Raw genomic sequence first — 16,043 nt, 5'->3', positions numbered from 1 at the left:
AGGAAGTGGAAATGAGATCATAAGTGATGGGAGGGAGAGGAAGCCTGGCTGCCTTTCTCCACAGCAGCAATGCTCACTGGGAACCTCCAGAGACTAGCCAGTTTGCCTTTTGTTTCTAAAGTATGACACTGAGATGCTTTTCTTGTGCAACAGCATGACAAGCATTCCAAATTTAAGCTGCTGAAACCCTCTAAGATAAAAATACCCAAGGAAGAATGCTCAAAACTCACAAAGCTAAAAATAAGTCCTAGCTGACAGGGCACCCTTGGTGAGGGCTACGGCCTTGTTTCTCCCCCACACTCTTCCTTCTTCCTGTCGCTCTGCTCTGGCTAGATCCTGACGGGGTCATCCCTGGTGCAGCACAAGCCCTGCACTGTCGCCTGGGTTAAGTTAAATCTGATTCTTGACTCTTGTGGTCCATGCAGTCACAGGCTTGCTCCCTACAATGCCACTATAACTCTACATGTGCTGTTTATTTTTAGTAGCTGGATGTAGCAATAACTTAAACACCTGGCAGCAACACAGTCTGAGCCTCCTTTTTTGTCCTCCCTGCTCTAAGACATTTTGGAAATTATATTCTTTCTGTGCGAGTGTCACTTAAAAGTGGCTCCCTGGGGTATCACAGACCATGGCTTGCATCCAGTCTATTCTAACATGAGAGTGATCTGGAGGAGCAGGCACCAGGGCTGGGCTGATAAGATGGCCGCCACCTGCCCAATGTGGGTCTACATTGAACTTATTACAATCCAATAAATTTCCTAGTCACACTAAGTGCACTGTACATGCTCAGAGCTGCTCACAGTAGTAGCTGGCAGGCTGGTAGTATTTCTAGCACTGGGGAAGGGATATAGACATTGCTTTCCTATGATTTTCTGTCTACACAATCAACACAGACATAGATTTAAGGCTATTTTCTTGTCCGCTATCCCAGCATGTCCAGCTTTGGAAGTCATTTGATCTCTTCTTTATTTCCAGCCTAGGGGGCACCCATCCCTTGGAGATGCATGACTTGCATTGGCATAGGCTAGTGGCCATCTTCCAAGTTCTATCTCTTGAAGTAGGAAACTGCTGACAGGCCTCATGTATTAAGGTTACTTTAATGTTCCCAAACTTCAACATGTATCAGAATCACTGGAAGGCCTGGTAAAATCGGACTGAAGGACAATGGAAGAATTTCTGATCCTGTGGCCCGGGGTGGGGCCCAGAACTTGGATTTCTATCGAGTTCCTAGTTTATACTGCTGTTCAAGGTGCCAGACTCTGGGGGCCACTGCACTGAGGCAGTGAACTGGCTGGTTCCCCCAGAAGAGCTTCTAAAAATTCATCCCAGGCCAAGAAATTGGATTAAAGACATAACTTCCTTGTTCTTTTTGAGACAGGGTCATGTGTTGTTTAGGTTGGCTTCTAACCCAGCATTTACTCAAGAAAGACCTAGAACTCCCAATCCTCTTGCCTCTCTCCACCTCTCACATACCTCAGAAGACATAGCTTCTAAACATGAGTGTGGCCTTTTGGTATCAGCATGCTCACTTTTGCTAACTATGGAGCAGTGTCCACTCAGTGCCGCAGGAAGCAGCAGCATGGATCGGTTAGTTCCCTCCCAATCTTTTTATATAAAGGTAGAATAAATAAACAAGTTTGAGAAACAGTAAGCTAGGGATATAGCTCAGCTGGTAGAGTGCTTGCTCAGTAAGCACAAAGCTTTCAGTACTGTGCCAACTGGGTGTGGTAGTACTGACCTATAATCCCAGGACTAGGGAGGTAGAGGCAGGAGGAAATCTGAACTGAAGTTCAAGGATAACTGGTATGGTGGTTTGAATATGCTTGGCCCATGGGAAGTGGAGGTATGGCCTTATTGGAGGAGGTGTGGTCTGTTGGAGGAGGTGTGGCCCTGTTGGAGGAGGTGTGGCCTTATTAGAGGAGGTGTGGCCTTATTGGAGAGGGTGTGGTCTGTTGGAGGAAGTGTGTGTGTCACTGTGGAGGCGGGGCTTTGAGGTCTCATGTATATGGTCAAATGTGATCCAGTGTGATCCAGACCTTTCTCCTAGTAGCTTACAGAAGAAATCTCTTCCTGACTGCTTTTAGATCAAGATGTAGAACTCTCGGCTCCTTCTCCAGCACCGCATCTGCCCGCAGGCTACCAGGCTTCTGGCCATGTTAATGGACTAAACCTCTGAAACTGGAAGCCAGCCCCAATTCAATGTTTTTCTTTATAAGAGTTGCCTTGGTCATGGTGTCTCATGCTAGCTAGCTAAGCCTCCTGGCACCCTGGAGGCACTGTAGTTGCTGTTGGTAATAATACCATCTCCACTGATTCTTGTTTAAAAGACAGCTTCATTTCCGACTTACTGGAGAGCTACATTAGTCAGCTAACAATTAGAGTATGGTACTAACAACGCTATGTTCAATGGAATAGGAATAAAAGGCTAGAGATAAGCTTTTGCATGTGAGGTAATTAAAAGTGTTGTTTTGTTTGCTGAGATGGGGTCTCATGCAGCCCAAGCTGGCCTTGAGCTTACTGTGCAGCTGATGGCCCTGCACTCCTCCCTGCCTTCCTGCCTCTGCTTCATACGTGTACCACCATGCCTGGCTCAGTCCTTACTTATGATCAGTTGCTTCACAGTAAGAAGTTAAGACAATCATGGGTGGAGAAGTTCTTTCAACAATTGCTATGGAGACCAAGAGATATCCACATACAATAAATAAATAAATAAATAAATAAATAAATGATGCTACATGCTTGTAATTCCAGCCTTTGGGAAGCAGAGGCAGGAGGATTATGAGTTCAAGGTCAGCTTGGAACAACACATCCCTCCAAACTAAAATAAGGACAAAATAAATCAAAATGATCTATAATTTATAACATAGAAAAATTACTTAAAATGGATCAGAGACAAATTTAGAAACTAAAATCAGAAAACACTAGGAAGAAAACAAGGGAGTGAATCTAAAGGCTTTCTAAACACAACACTAAAACATAAGCAACAGGGAAAATTGTTGTCCTAGTCAGAGTTTCATTGTCGTGAAGAAACACCATGACCAAGGCAACTCTTATAAAGGCAAATATTTAATTGGGGCAAGCTTGCAGTTTCAGATGTTCAGTTCATTATCATCCTAGCACGAGGCATGGCAGTGTGCTTCCGGCATGATACTGGAGAAAGAGCTGAAAGTTCTTCATCTCCATCCAAGGGCTACAGAAGACGACTGTCTTCCAGGCAGCTAGGAGGGTCTCAAAGTCCACCACCACCATGAGACCACCATGACACGCTTCTTCCAACAAGGCCACATCTCCTAACAGTGCCACTCTCTGGGCCAAGCAAATTCTAACCACCACAACTATAGATTGACTTGTTATTAATAAATCTCTAATACCATTAAAAACCGAGAGCAAAGGATTAAACAGAGCAAAGTTTGGCCTCTAATTCACTTCATACTCAGCAGGATGGCATGGTGATGCCTGCCTTTAATACCAGTGCTTGCAAGACAGAGGTAGGACAATCTGTGTAAGTTTGAGGCTAACCTGGTCTACATACTGAGTTCCAGGCCAGCCAAGGCTAATAAGATTGTATCTCAGAAAATGAAGGAGAGAGAAAAAATAGAAAAAAAGAAAGAAAGAAAGAAAAAAGAAAGAAAGACAGACAGACAGTTAAGATTTGGTGATGGAAAATCAGAACATTTATATTGCTAATAGGAATTTAAATAATGCAAGTACTAGAAAAGTACTTGCCAGTTAATAAAAATATTAAATATGAAAGTATCATAGTATCCAGTAATTTTCTTACCAGGTGTATAACCAAGAGAATTAATTAATTAATTTCAAGAAAAGGCCTCAGTACGTGGATCTGGCTAGCTTGTTTGTTTTTGATGCTTTGTTTTGTTTTTTGAGACAGGGTTTCTCCGTGCAGCCCTGGCTGTCCTGGAACCTGCTTTGTAGACCAGGCTGGCCCCAAACTCAGAGATCCATGAGCCTCTGCCTCCTGAGTACTAGGATTAAAGGAATGCATCACCATATCAAGATTTTTTCTTTTAGAATTAAAAAAAGGGATCTGTTCAAAAAGTGACAAAAATGTTCATAACAGCACTATTCTATTCATAATAGTCCCCAAATGAAAATAAGTTAAATGCACATCAATGACAAATGGATTTTAAAATGTGGTATATCTATACAACAGAATAGTATTCAGCAATAGAAAAGACAGGAATATTGATAATGCTACAATGCTGATGAATCTTGAAAACACTGTGCTAAGGAAAAGACAAGCTGGAGAAGCCCAGAGTGTACAACTCCATTCTTGTGACAAGTCTACAACAGGCCAGTCTCTAGAAGAAGCCAGTGGTTACCTAGGGCCTGGAGTAGGTTGAGGGGAGTTGTGGGGGAAATGCCAATGAACATGTTTATCTGTCATGTGGCATGACTGAGTGACAGTGGTGATAGTTGTTAAGATTGTAAATACTAAAACATGATTATATATATTAAATGGGAAAATTTACGGTATATGAATTACATTTTAACACAGCCACTAACGTTTTTAAAAAGGATGGCTGGAAAGCATATCCTAAAGGGAAGTTGACTGTTGACTGACAAAGCAAAGGTTTAGATGGAAATGATTCTCCTTCATTTATTTTGTTTTACATGTTACAGGTGTTTTGTCTGCATGCATGTCTGTGGTGTGCCACATCTGTATGAAATGTGTACCTAGTGCACATGGAGGCCAGAAAAGTGCATCAGATCCTCTGGAACTGGAGTCATGAGTGACTTTGTAGCCTCCATGTGTATGCTGGGAGCCAGAATCCATGTCTTCTGCAAAAACAAGTGTTCTTAACCTCTGAGCCATCTCTCTAGTGTCATGCCTCTGCCCCAGCTCCTGATCCCTTTTCTTTTGCAATAGTCTTCTTGGATAGGCTGGTCTTGAATTTGCTATGTGGTCAAGGATAACCTTGAACTCCTGAGCCTTATGTCCCACCTCCTAAGTGGTGGTTAACAGATGTGTACTGCCATGCCCAGCTTGGAATTGATTTTTTAGTTGTTGTTTTTGGGTTTTTGTTTTGTTTTGTTTTGTTTCAAGACAGGATTTCTTTGTATATCCTTGGCTGTCCTAAAACTCACTCTGTAGACCAAGCCAGCCTTGAACTGAGAGATTTACCTGCCTTTTCCTTCTGAGTGCTGGGATTCAAAACATGTGCCATCACTATCTGGCTGGAAATGATTCTTTAGGTAAAAAGGGTTCTGTTGTCTTAGAAAAGAAAGAAAAAGGAATGTAAAAGCAGCAAGTTAGAGGAAAAATGTCCTGATGGACAACAGCAAAGTGCTCAGAGAGACTTGGCTTTCTGAGAGTCACTCTGTGCTGCTTACATTTTTATCAACTTGACATAAACTAGAATTATCTGGGAAGAAGAACTTCAGTTAAGAAAATGCTTCCATTTCCAAAATCCTTTATTGCATTTTCTTGATTTTGATGATTGATGTAGGAATGCTAGTCCAGAGGGGATTGTGTGTGTGTGAGTGTGTGAGCGATCCTTGGGTAAGTGGTTGGTCCTGAGCTGTACAAAAAGGCAGGCTGAGCAAGTAATGGGGAGCAAGCCAGTCAGCAGCATTCCTCCATGGCCTCTGCTTCTCTTCCTGCCTCAAGGATCTTGCCCTAAGTTCCTGTCCTGGCTTCCCTCAGTCATGCATTGTGACCTGGGAGTTATAAGCTCCCCAAGTTGCTTGGTATTTACCACAGCAATAGAAGCAAACTAAAACAGTCCTCTTTGTGAAGATCAAGTGCACACACAGGTCTGTAAAACCTAGGATGAGCAAGAAGGGATGGTGATACACAGCATTTATTTTAGTGTTTCCATGTTAATTACATTAATATATAATATTAACATGCACTCAAATAACTCAGTTTCTAGAAAACTGGGTTAAGACTTACCACTCTGCTGAAGTACTCATCTAAAACTTCCACAAAATTGTGTATGAACTCATAGATAGCCATCTCATTCTGAAATAAAAGAAAGGTGCAATTAATCTTATCATGCCTCCAGGTTAAAAAGATACCGGTGGTTTCCAGGGTTCTGGAGCAGCATCACAGTTGCTGATGTGCAAAGCAGCCTGTGGCTGTTCCTGTAAAGAGGGTTCTGTGGCTACGCATGTAGATTAGTTGGTAGAGTTCTCGCATTGGATACTGCCTAGCATGCACGAAGCCCTCGGCTTATTCCCCAGCACCACATATACTGGGTATGGTGGTGCATGCCTGTAATCCAAGCAGCCTGGTCTACAAGAGACACTGTCTTAAAATAGGAGAGAAAGGAAAAGAAAAGAAATAAAGGTACAGATGCTGATTAATGAAGGCAATATAGAAAATGCTAACCAGCTGGGCAGTGGTGGCACACACCTTTAATCCCAGCACTTGGGAGGCAGAGGCAGGTGGATTTCTGAGTTTGAGGCCAGCCTGATCTACAGAGTGAGTTCCAAGACAGCCAGGGCTATACAGAAAAAAGCCGTCTCGAAAGTCCAAAAAAAAAAAAAAGAAAGAAAGAAAGAAAGAAAGAAGGAAAGAAGGAAAGAAAGAGAAAAAGAAGAGAAAAGAAAGAAACAAAGAAAAGAAAAAAAGAAAACATTAACTACTCAGACTTTTTCAGTCTGTGATGAAGCTGGGCAAACTGACACTTCAGAGCATAGGTTAGAGCCAGGAGCTCCACTCTGAACCTTAACCAACTTGCTGAGAGCAGCTCGCAGGTTCTTCATGGATGTTACTATCTTCTGTCTGTGAGGATGGAGAAGTCACATCAATGTGATTCAAGGATAAAACAGTCCACTAAGTCTCTAACACACAAAACCCTTGTCCATGGACTCGACAGCCACACCCTAGGAGGAGGAAGCACAGCTCAGCCATGCTTATATTTTGCTGTGACCTCTGACATGGTGGTCATGTCTTTTTCCCCCCACATGTGTGGAGTGTGCACATGAGTATATACATTTGTTATGTGTATACATACATCTGTGTGTGCACATAAAGGTCCAAGGTTAACTTCTGATGTCTTCCTCAGTTATTCTCTACTTTATTTATTAAGGTAGGATCAGCTTACCTCCAGGATACCATCTCTGTCTCATGAATGCTAACTTTATAGGTTGGGTACGATGCCTGCCTGGGTTGTATGTAGGTTGTGTGTAATCCATACCCTGGTTTTCATGCTTATATGATAAGTGCTTAACTCACTTGTCCCAGGTCCTAGCCCAAATTTAATGTATGGATGACAGTCTCCTGTGCTTGTGTGAGCCACCCCATTGTGTAACAAGGCAGGAGGAGGGCATAAGCATCAGTATTGCTTATGATAAAGAAGCAAATGTTGTTAGGCATGGCAGCCCATATATAGTCCCAGGAACCCTGCAGGCTGGGCTGGGAAGGCTGAGCCTCCAGGTATGACACCTGCCTGGGGAGCATAGCAAGAGGTTGCCACAACAAAGCAAAACAACAACAAAACCCGTCACACAAAAAGTACAAGCAAAATGGCTCAGTGGGTAAAGGCACTTGCCACCAAGCCTGATGACCTGACTTTGCTCCCCGGGACACACATGGTGAAAAGAGAGACTTGCCACCAAGCCTGATGACCTGACTTTGCTCCCAGGGACACACATGGTGAAAAGAGAGAATCAATTCTTGCAAGTTGTCCTCTGACCTCCACATGTATTCTGTGGCACAAATATATAAAATGTGATAAAACAGTTGAGTGTGGTGGTTATAGGCCTTTAATCCCATCACTCAGGAGGCAGTGCCAGCCAGATCTCTCTGAGTTCGAGGCAGCCTGGTCTGTGTAAAATTCCAGGTCATCCTAGGCTATAAAGTGAGACTAGCACTAAATAAATAAATAAATAATAACAAAATAAAAAACTCAACCAAATGAGGGGGGAGAGGAAGAGGGAGAGTGGGGGAGAGAGGGGAGAGAGAGGGATAGAGAGGAGAGGAGAGGGGAAAGGAACCAAAACCAACAACAAACACACACATACATAAAAAGAAAAGCATTTTGTAATTTCTGGCCTCTGTAATTGTAAGCATCTAGAGTGTTTCTCTTCCATGCAGCTTTCTCTGCTTCTGTTGAGACTCAGATACTCTGAAAGAGGCTTACTAGCTCTTGGGGAGCAAGTAGGAAAGAAACGTCAACTTAATGAGAATGGAAGTCTTGCATCTTCCAAGGCCGTTCTAGCATCTTACCTCAGTGTCATTAACTCCAACCACAACAAAGAGAGCTGCATATTGCCGGTAGATCAGTTTAAAATCCTTGTATTCAATGAAGGAGCACTAGATGAAAGACAATTAGACATTAATATCTGGTTGACAGAGGTGTCTTAGAACAGCATGCATAATTCCTAGGTTACATTTTGAGCACCTAGAAATTTAAATTGGTAACATTAAAATGTTAAATAGCCTTTGAGGGTTTCTGACAACATACAGTGGGTTACTAGAAGCATCTCCAGGAGAAGTAAATTGAAGAAAGTCTTGGAAAAAGAGTGATAGCATGGGTTCCTCCTCTGCCTCTTGTTCATTCCTTCTTTTGGCTCTGTGTGGAGCTCAGCAAGCAAAGCTAATGCGTGATTAGCAGCTAAAGGCACTTGAATGTGAAGATGCACAAACATGCTGAAAGGCTTCTTTCCAGCTTTCCATGAATTCTTGGGAAGCAGTTAGATCTGCTCAGTTCTATACTATTTAATAGTCATGAGGGAACCAGCTCAAGGAACCTTACCATCTGTCCATCATCTATCACCGCCTACCTGTATGTAACCCCTCTCTCTAGGATGTGTGAAAAGAACCATGTAGATTATTTTATAAATTATGTAATAGTGGCCTTTGTGCAGCAGATGCTAGACAAAATTTTCCATTGTAAATATTGCTTCTTATGAATTAATAACTAGCTTACTGCTGCTGGCTGAAGATAAAACAACTCCTTTCTCACTGGTCTGTTTCCTTCAGCGTCTGTACACAGGGCTATGGGCAGGAGATGGAAGGTGCAGTGTAAGTCTTCAGTGTCAAGGTGTGCTTAGCCATGAGCACAAACTTAATGGCTTTGCTCTTGGACACCCAATGTCCCTGGGAATGAAGCTACGTGTTTTGACTATGGAAATCCCTCCATGGGGAGGGTTCTTGGCAGTCTATATTCCAGGGAGAAATTTCAGGATTTAATGTAAAATTAAGATACAGCTAAGCATAGTGGATCATGCCTTTAATCCTAGGCTAAGACAGAGTATCAAATTTATGGACAGCCCAGGATTCAGAATGTGGACCTGCCTTCAATTTAAAAAGCAAATATATTGTGGGTTGCCTTGGTGCTGTTTGTGCTTTGATTTTAATTGTGCATCCTCAAGAGGGGCTGCCCCTGATGAGGAGTAGATCACTTACTCAGATGATCTCTCTGAACCTTCTTCCATTCTAACTGGTCAAATAACGGCTAGCACTTATGTCTTTCACCAGTGGAAGGGAAAGGTGGGACTTGAAGTCTAGGGGGCAGGGGTGGAGAAGGAGGGAGGACAGAGGAGGAAGAGGTAGAAGTCAATATGGAGCAGAACCACTGGCCAGGAAAAACTGCCAGTAGCAAAGGGTCTCACAGCTGGGGAATAGGAAGGCTAGTGATGGATCTGCTCAGTCGAGGCTACAGCTTATAAATATAATAACTGGGTTGTGTGGTTTTTATATGGGCTTATTGGGGTTGGAAATTGACCATGAGTGGCTTGAGTAACAGGTTTCAGTCTCACAAGAGTTTCTGACATAACAAAACAAAAACCAAGCACATCTTTGGACAGAATTAAAACTAAGCTGATATAACACTCTGATGCCTGATGCCAAAAGTTCAGTAGTTTCCTTTTAAAATAAAAGTAATTTTAGAGTATTCCAAAAGTCCACCAAGATCTTTACTCCAAAGGGTAAACTTCAGGCGGAAATGCTGTTTAAATCATGGCAGGCTTGTGGATGGTGGGAAGGCTCCCACAGGCACATCTCTGAGTGTGTCCCCACATGGGGACAAACACAGTTCTTTAATAGTCCCTGTTTCTATCTGATACCACGAAGCAGCATGTGCCCACAGCAGGCCACAGTAGTAATCAAAGAGGAACCAGGAGAGATTGAGATTGGAAAACTGATTTTGAGGCCAAGGGAAACACACTTGCAACATGCAGCTTCTGAGTGTTGATGCAACCTGGTTTTGTATGACAAGCTAACGCTGCCACGGGCACCCTTTCCAGGGTGGTGAGAGGGAGAACCCAGAAAAAACGAGCGATTTGGATTTTGTAACATCTGTCCAATGCTCTCTAATGGAGTTGACAGTAAGGACTCAGACGAAATAATTCTCTAAATTCTTTGAAAAAATGGACTCAGTCTTTAAAGTGAGCTACGGTGTAGCAGAGTGGCAGAGCATGTGCCTACTGAGCACATATAAGGCCACGGCTCAAACACTAGCACCATAAAGCCATTCTTTATTATGCTAGTGAGACTCTGTTCTGGTTACATCTGTTGGCTGCCATTTTCCTTATTTACATAATAAAAAAGCAAGTTCAAACTAAGTTTGTTTTTAAATTACTAGTTCTGGTATTATATTGATTGTATGTTATAGGATTTTTAATCACTCTGTGAATCCTGATATTGTATTATTTACTTAAAAAATGTGTTTCTAGTTGCGGTGTGGCTCAGCCCTTAGCACACACCTTTAATCTCTCTGGCTGGAATACAGACATGTCTTTAATCCTAAACAATAAAGGTAAAAGTAGTTTGTAGAGGGAAGCACCTGTGTTTGAAAGTGATGTCTAATTGAGTGGCAGACAAAGTGACAAATCAGAGAAAGATTTGACAGAATAGGATATGCCCACAGTGCAGGGGAGAAAGGAGGCAATTTTACTGGGACAGTTGTACAGAAACAAGGTTGTAGAGAAAGAACACACTAGGCACAGGTGAAGACAGAATGAGCCAGAGAATGAGAAGGAGCCAGAAGGTTAGAACAGATTGCCAGAGTTAGTTAGATGCCAAGCAGAGCAAGAAGTCAGAGGCCAGAGAGAAGCCAGATTGAATCGGTCAGAGTGGAGAGGATTAGAATCAGAACAGCTGAGTTGAACCAGCCAGCCAGAGTTCAGAAAGAACGAGAAAGGGGGAGCTTATTTAGCAGTTAAGTCTCAGAGGCTGAAAACATTCTAGGACTAGATAAGATTGTACAGAGGCTAGAAACTTCCAGGATTAGGGTTAGGTTAGCAGATTGAGGTAGTAAGGCTTTTGAGATGACAATTAATTCAGGAATATAAAAATTACTTTTACAGCTGTATATTTACAAAAGATGGTAAGCAGAAAAGAATTATTATGCACATGGAAGTCATATTATTATCCTTTGGCACTACATAGGTTCTTGAATTTCACTGCCATGCCAGTCATCTGACTTCATGTCTTGGCTTACAGAAAGCCACCAGCTGCCAGACACTGCTCAGAGTCCCAAGGGCTGAATTTATATGAGCAAAAAAAAAAGATTATGTCTTCAAGCAAGAGTAAATTTAGCAGCTATTTCTATGATATACTAAGACAACTATCCTAAATAAAAACCCCAGGCTTTCCTGGCTTGTCTCTTGCCCTCTTACAGGGATGGTAAGAGCCACACTTCCTTTCGTCTGCTTTTCTCTTTAGTCTTTATTTCCCTCCCAGCCCTTGAAGGAATATAGTTCAGAGAAAATAATGGCTCTTGAGATAATAAAGAAGGCAGAGTTGTCTACCCAGGGAGCAAAGCGCAGCAGGCACTTACTTGTTCACTGGATCGAGACAGGCAGCTCTTGCTGACTTCAGTTTCCAGAAGCGCACGTTTATTAATGTCTACATGCTCATAGTACTTAGACAGTCGGGTCTGCCCTTGTTTGTTCACCATAAGGAAAAACTTTATCATTTTTTTTTTGTGCCTTTTGCCAGTTTCTTCCCAAATATCGTTTAAAAGTTATGGCAATGGATGACTGTAGCTAGAACCTGTAGAATAAATGAATAACAGAAAGGCAAGATTACATTTCTCTCAGACTCACACCAGGTCTGTTTTATAGATGAGCCAGAAGTAAATGAAATACTGGACACATGCAGTAATCATTCCTAAGAACGAAATGAGGTTTAAAGAAATAAGAGACAAACACGATTTTCATCGGTTACCACAAACATACACAGTCCTACTCCCACCCAGCCAATTTGTTCACTACATTTGATGTCTTCCAAGTATGCCAAGCACCAGAGCATTAAGGAAATGAAGATGTGATCATTTGTTGTTTTTCTGTGTGTGTGTATAACAAAGATGCTAGACTAAGAAGTAAATAACAGCAGTACAAACTGATAAGCTGTAACTGTGATAGGTGCACTTTCAAGGGCCCATAGAGGGACCATCGCAGAACTAATTGGATTAGGACATCCCAGGGAAGGGGCACAGTAGCATTATCTTGAAGCTAGGAAAACACAGTGATGAAGACTCTGGACCTTTGGTTGAAGGTTAGGGCACAGCAAGAACAGCTGAGGAGGGGGCTGGAGAAATGCCTCAGCAGTTAACAGCACTTGCTGCTCTTCAAAGGATCAGCACTCAGTTCTCCTCATTCACATGGGCAGTTTACAACCATCTATAACTCTAGCTCCAGGGGCTCTGATATCCTCTTTTGGTCTCTACGGGCATCTATACTCATGTGTACATAACCCACACAGATACATGCATACACACAATAAAAAATAATAATAATAAAAAAAAATCTTAAAAAAGATTGGCTGTAGGAAATCTAGCTGCTCTCAGAGACTATAAAGAGCTATGGAGCTGGATGCTGTGGGCAGGAAAACTGCCATGTGTCTAAGGCCAGTCTGGACTAACAGTGAGAAACTCTCATTCAAAAAACTAAGCAGAGGTCATGCTAAGGAACCTGAGCTTTATCATCAGAGCGGGGAAGACCTAAGGTATTTCTTCCTTAGGAGTAGAAGAAATAGTATTAACGGTTGCCAAACTCCTTTGATAGGCCAGTAATAAGCTCTGTGCTCTGAAGCACGGAAGTCATCACCTCACGCAAGAGTGAGGGCGGGTGCTTCTGCCACCTTTTCCTAGAGCACAGGTGAGTGAACACTACAGAAGTCTGCATTACACAGGGTCAGAGGCAGCATCCCTGAACAGAGGCTGCAATACCCTAACTCATTGTCAGTCTGGGGCTTGTGCTAATTCTACACAGTTGTATTGAGTCTCATAGTTGTTCTCCTTATATCTAGTATAAAGTCTGAAATAATGAATGCAAAAGACCATAATAATTGGCCAAAGCTGGTCTTTCTTTCATGAAGAGAATATCTTGTTTATGGGGTCTCTGATAATACCACATTCATTGACAATTTGTAATAACTGAAACATCAGCTTATTACTAAGCTGAACAACTCTTTAATGACCTTTTAAATTTAGAGCTGTAGAAATAATTTTAGAGCTGTAGAAAAGCTACACAGGTGAGAGGCTTTTTTTTTTTTTTTTTAATCTAAGGTAGTTTAGCCCACAAGGGCTCATATTTCCTGAATCTTCCTCAACCTCTGCTCATTACCCAAGCACTTCAGACTGTGATTTGATCTCCTACCAGGGGAATGAGACCCAGTCACCACCACATATGTCAGGGACAAAAGGCAGGAGCTATGTTGGCCTCAGTGTGTTAACCTGGTTTGTGTCTGGTACATCCTTTTTTTTGTAAAAAAAAAAAAAAACTTGTCTTGCTGAGCTACTTTCACTTTATTCTTGTATTTTTTTTTTTTTAAGATTTATTTATTATTATACATAAGTACACTGAAGCTGTCTTCAGACATACCAGAAGAGGATGTCAAGTCTCATTATGGGTGGTTGTAAGCCACCGTGTGGTTTCTGATATTTGAACTCAGGACCTTCAGATGAGCAGTCAGGCCGGGTGGTGGTGGTGCACGCCTTTAATCCCAGCAATTGGGAGGCAGAGGCAGGCGGATTTCTGAGTTCGAGGCCAGCCTGGTCTACAGAGTGAGTTCCAGGATAGCCAGAGCTATACAGAGAAACCCTGTCTCAAAAAAACCAAAAAAAACAAAACAAAAACAAAAACAAAAACAAAAAAAAAAAACCAAAAAAATAGAAGAGCAGTCAGTGCTCTTACCTGCTGAGCCATCTTACCAGCCCCTATTCTTGTATTTTTTTGTGCAACACTTGAGATTATTCTTTGTTTCTAACACAAAGTCATTGTTAGAACCTCACATGATCAAGTTAAAAGTAGGAAACCAATATTAGGCAGCTGGAGGGATGGCTCGGCAGATATGATGCACACTGCTCTTGGAGGACCCACATCAGATAGCTTATAATCGCCACATGTAAGTGCTCCTATACACAAAGATACACATGTACTCATAATTAACAAATCCAGTAAGTTTTTTTGTTTTTTTGAGGCAGGGTTTCTCTGTGTAGCCCTGGCTGTAGCCCTGGCTGTCCTTGAACTCAGAGATTCACCTGCCTCTGCCTTCCAAGGGCTGGGATTAAAGGCGTGCATCACCACTATCACCCTCCCCAAAGTAAAATCCAATAAATCTTAAAATAAAGAAAGCAGTACTAACTGACACATAGTGCTCAACTACAGGCTCAATTTGGAGCTCGGCCATTTCCCTTAGACTTCCTTTTGTTCTTGTGTCCACCGGGAACGCCCAATACAGTGTCCAGTCATTGTTACTCATGACTGGCAGTCTTGATGATACTGCCAACTGCCCAATAGAAAGTCCCTGTGGTAGCTAACTTTGATAGCCAACTTGAGGAGATTTAGAATTACCATGGAAACAAACCTGACTACATCCAGAGGGGATCCTAGCTGAGGTTAATTGCTTAGGAGGACCCAGTCTATACTGGGTAGCAGCATTCCATGAAATTGAGTCTGCAATAGAAAGGAGACGTGACCTCAGCAACCACTGCTTTCTACTTCTTGACTGCAGCTTCCACATGACCAGAAGCACAAGCCACCATCACATCTTCCCTGGTGATGGGCTGTACCCTCAAACTGTGAGACAAAATAAGTCTTCCATTCTTTTTTTTTTAAAGGCCTGAATCCAGAATTTTTTTTTTAAGATTTATTTATTATTATAAATGAGTACACTGTAGCTGTCTTCAGAACACCAGAAGAGGGTGTCAGATTTCATTATGGGTGGTTGTGAGCCACCATGTGGTTCCTGGGATTTGAACTCACGACCTTCAGAACAGCAGTCGGTGCTCTTACCAGGTGAGCCATCTCACCAGCCCCAAGTCTTCCATTCTTAAATTGCCTTGGTTGGCTATTTCATTATGGCACTGAGAAAAGTAATGAATCCAGGCTCCTAATTTAGATTTGCCTGATGCTTTCCTTGATTAGACGTTTGGAACAAAACAAAACTACAGAAGCATGAGGCCTGGAGGCAGAGTCCTAGAGCCCTAGTCCCAGCACTAGGGAGGCAGACAGCAGAACCAAGGCAAGTCTGAGTACAGTCAGACTGTCTCAAGAAACCAAAATGACAAAATGATAGGCTGGAGAGATGGCTCAGCAGTTAAGAACACTGGCTGTATTTCCAGAATACCCACATTGGATTGGCAGCACCCACATGACATCTAATAAACATGTTTCCCATGATCCAACACCCACTTCTGGCCTCTCAGGGCACCAGGCATGCAAGTGGTCCACATACACACACACACACACACACACACACACACACACGAGTGTATATATCCATACATACGCATATATGATGTAAAACATCATATATACAAAACAAAATATATAAAATTAAAATCATACATAAATAAAACCAACAACAAAGTAAGTGAAGTGTCGTTATCATCACATTGTGTCTCAGGTATATGACATCTATCTGACAGATGTAAAAGGTAAATAACATTTGAATTCACTTCCTTAAGTATATTAAAGCACTTAATTGCTTACATAAAGTCTCTCTTACTAACATAAAATAGGTGTAGCTTTGTTTTGTTCTTATGTCAAGATATTCTAAGCATTGATATTTATTTATCATATATACGTATGTATATATATATATATATATATATTTTTTTTTTTTT

General features: G+C 42.0%; 1 protein-coding gene across 2 annotated transcripts in view; it reads right to left on the bottom strand.

Annotated features, from left to right (window-relative positions):
* Ap4s1 (adaptor related protein complex 4 subunit sigma 1) overlaps positions 1-16,043 on the bottom strand; it is a 50,145-nt gene that overhangs the window by 7,827 nt on the left and 26,275 nt on the right. The window contains exons 1-4 of one of the 2 annotated variants that reach the window (XM_031356683.1): positions 14,783-14,861; positions 11,751-11,965; positions 8,195-8,281; positions 5,915-5,983 (exon numbers count right to left, since the gene is read on the bottom strand). In XM_031356683.1, the coding sequence (XP_031212543.1) occupies positions 5,915-5,983; positions 8,195-8,281; positions 11,751-11,888 (294 nt within the window). In that variant the 5' untranslated portion in view covers positions 11,889-11,965; positions 14,783-14,861. Of the gene's footprint in view, positions 1-5,914; positions 5,984-8,194; positions 8,282-11,750; positions 11,966-14,782; positions 14,862-16,043 lie in introns of those variants that run through there. The other variant, XM_031356682.1, reaches the window with a different exon arrangement.

This window comes from Mastomys coucha, unplaced genomic scaffold (assembly GCF_008632895.1).
Source record: "Mastomys coucha isolate ucsf_1 unplaced genomic scaffold, UCSF_Mcou_1 pScaffold6, whole genome shotgun sequence".
In the NCBI taxonomy this organism is placed as follows: Eukaryota; Metazoa; Chordata; class Mammalia; order Rodentia; family Muridae; genus Mastomys; species Mastomys coucha.
The sequence above is the reverse complement of the archived record's forward strand: the minus strand, read 5'-3'. Positions and strand labels throughout refer to the sequence as shown.